Source organism: Protobothrops mucrosquamatus, unplaced genomic scaffold (genome assembly GCF_001527695.2).
Source record: "Protobothrops mucrosquamatus isolate PMUCROS unplaced genomic scaffold, P.Mucros_1.0 scaffold827, whole genome shotgun sequence".
Classification (NCBI taxonomy): Eukaryota; Metazoa; Chordata; class Lepidosauria; order Squamata; family Viperidae; genus Protobothrops; species Protobothrops mucrosquamatus.
The window spans coordinates 769819-772804 of record NW_015387087.1 but is presented as its reverse complement, the minus strand read 5'-3'; the positions used below and the strand labels follow the sequence as shown (position 1 = coordinate 772804).

General features: G+C 40.3%; 1 protein-coding gene across 1 annotated transcript in view; it reads left to right on the top strand.

Annotated features, from left to right (window-relative positions):
* NETO2 (neuropilin and tolloid like 2) overlaps positions 1 to 2986 on the top strand; it is a 22170-nt gene that overhangs the window by 6168 nt on the left and 13016 nt on the right. Inside the window, exons 2-4 of the mRNA XM_015818968.2 lie at positions 1982 to 2078; positions 2176 to 2251; positions 2354 to 2410. Coding sequence (XP_015674454.2) covers positions 1982 to 2078; positions 2176 to 2251; positions 2354 to 2410 — 230 coding nt within the window. The remainder of the gene's footprint in view (positions 1 to 1981; positions 2079 to 2175; positions 2252 to 2353; positions 2411 to 2986) is intronic.

Below are 2986 nucleotides of genomic sequence, written 5' to 3'. Positions count from 1 at the left end.
TGCCCAAACTGCAACCCAAATCCCACTTATGTATCGTTGGGTGCTGGGTGGGTGTGGCCCATTGGGTGGATGTGGTCCATTGGGTGGGTGTGGCCCATTGGGTGGGCATGGCTGCGGTGGTAACGGCAGACTGGGTGGGACTAAAAAGTTCAATCAATCAATTCCAACTTTGCAAGATCTTTTTTTTTTCCCATGAGAAGTTGAAATTGATTGATTGAACCTTTTTTTTTTTTTGCACACCACGGTGGAGGCCTAAAATGAAAAGGTTTTATAGAACCCAGCTGAAGGCCTAGGACCGGGGTGATGGCACGCGTGCCCACAGAGAGGGCTCTGAGTGCCACTTGTAGCACGCGTGCCATAGGTTCCCCACCACGGTCCTAGACCCTCTTCCACCTCCACTTCCCTTATTTATATCTCAAATTATCAATCTCCGACAGACTCTCTCCATGGGCCAATATTAGAACGTTTTCATGACAAGACAGTTTTGTTAGACAACAACTACCTCATTAATAAAGTGATATCACTTTGTCCCTGGTTAACGTGATGTAAATTCCGGAGGCAAAAAAGCTAACCTTTGCAACAGCTGGCTATAGCAACCAAGGGACTGATCTAAAACATAGTTCTCTTTTTCTTGGTGGCAGCTAATTAATAGTGCAGCAATACCCTGGAGACACATAATAGAAAATAGGATTTTCACTTTTATGATGTCTGTTCTCTGTCTTGAGCAGGTCAGTAGTGACAAAAAGCAGTTAGCCATCTGTAGCAGCTGCAGTGCCTTCTGTTGGGAAGTTACATTCTGCCGTAGATCAGGATTAATGAAATCAGTGGCCTGGGGTGCATGTTTGGATGTGTGAAAGATCTTTAATGGAATATTAACTACATTTGAAAGAAAACGGTAGAAGAACTTGCAGAAGAAAACAGTTGATTATAAGCTAAGGCAATTCTCTTATGAATTATTGCCTTGCGATGCCACGTCTCGCATGAATCCAAAATCCATAAGCATGCTTTGATTCTATGATTTCTTATTAAAAGAATGAGCTCTTAAGCTGCCCTAGATATGTTATCTCTGTCCTATATTTTGTAATGTATTGAGATCACAGTTTGAACTACACGTAGTCCTTGACTTACAACTATTTCATTAAATGTTTTCAGCTTCTACCAGCCTACATATTCAGTATTGATCGTTGTGGCTCTCTAGAGAAACATTTCAAATGCAAAGTGGCAAACTGCTAAGAATGACTTGAAAACCATGTTTAAAAAAGATTCAGATGAGGGCAATGCTTAGGGATCAACTGTAGCCCGAGGCCTCGGATTATATCTCACAAGGAAGAGAAATCAAGGTAGACTAGAAATATAATTTAGCATAATGTGTGTTTCTCTACGTCCCAATCTCAGATGGTTGGGGCTAATATCTAAGAAATTACAGGTAGTCCTCTACTTAACAACAGCTCATTTAATGACTGTTCAAAATTACAATGGCACTGAAGACAGTGACTTATAACAGTTTTTCAAACTTACGACCGTTGCAGCATCTCCCTGGTCACGTGATCAAAATTCAGACGCTTGGCAACCGGCTCGTGGCGTCCTGGGGTCACGTGATCCCCTTTTGCAACCTTCTGACAAGCAAAGTCAATGGGGAAGCCAGATTCACTTAACAACTGTGGCAAGACAGGTTGTAAAATGGAGCAAAACTCACTTGTCTTGTTTAGCAACGGAAATTTGGGGCTGTGGTTGTAAATCAAGGACCACCTTTACTCTTGCAGCAAAACAAGATGCTAAAATTCGGAGGGGTATACTTCAATCTGGAAAGACTATTTAAAGAAAACATCACCTTTATTTAAAAAAAAATCAACAGATGAAACTTTCAAATCCAGCGTGTCCCATGCTATAATAGGTATTTCCTTCGTTGAAAATGCGTAACTGAGCATTACACATTGTGATATTCCCTGTCCGTTTGCTGATTTCTGTTGTCTCTCCTCAGAAAGCTAATGGCGTCCTTTGTGCCAGGATTCCCAAGAAAAAGTTTTGACAAAGATAAATATAAAAATGAAGTGGCGAAAAGAGAGTGTTCTTTTGAGGTTATAGCATTCATCCTGTAAATGCTCTTTTATTTTCAAGGTATCAGGCCCTGGATATTGTGCAAATGTGTTGATTAATTTTTTTTTCTTGTTCTAGATAAAGACTGCAAATATTGTTGGTGACACTGTATGCAAAATGTTCAGTACTGATTTTGTGATTCCTCTGGAGTCAAGTAGCATAGTGGCCTCTGTACAGCCCATCCCTTTTGGTGAATGAAGGCAACTATCCCTTTTGTTCTAATTACCAATTTCTTCTCTGGCTGTTTCCCCCGTAGTGTTCTTGATAACTATCCTGGTGGTGGAAGGCATCGCGGTGGCTCAAAAGACACAAGGTATGGTGTGAGAAACGATACGAGGAAAAAGTGTGCAATTTCTGCGTGGCATTTCTGCGTGGCACATTAGTTTAAAACAACAAAATAAGCCATTATCGACAGAAGTGTTGTTTGAAAAATTCTGAAAGGTATAGAAGGATCAAACTATAAATCTACAAAATCTGTTCGATTAAAACATAGAGTACTTCAGCAGATTGTCCAAATCATGGTTAATGTAAAAACAAAACAAACACCTTTACTATGATTTTCCCTTGCTTAACCAGCACATGATGGAAAAATAGGCAGGAATAAGAGAGAATGTGGGGCCCTGATATCCATCTTCGGCTTCCTTATCGACAGTGGTGATTTCTTCTGTGAATCACAGCTACATAGACTTAAGAATAAGATCTCTTAATTCAGCAGATTAGAATGTAGAGTGTAAACGTTAAAAGCTAATTAACTTTTCCCAAAGCAAGCATGGTTCATTAATGGGTCTCTGAGAAAGAAGCAGCTTTTGGGGGTAGGAATGTTGAGTGGCAAGAATGAATTAATGAAGAAAGAAAGAAAGAAAGGAAGGAAGGAAGGAAGGAAGGAAGG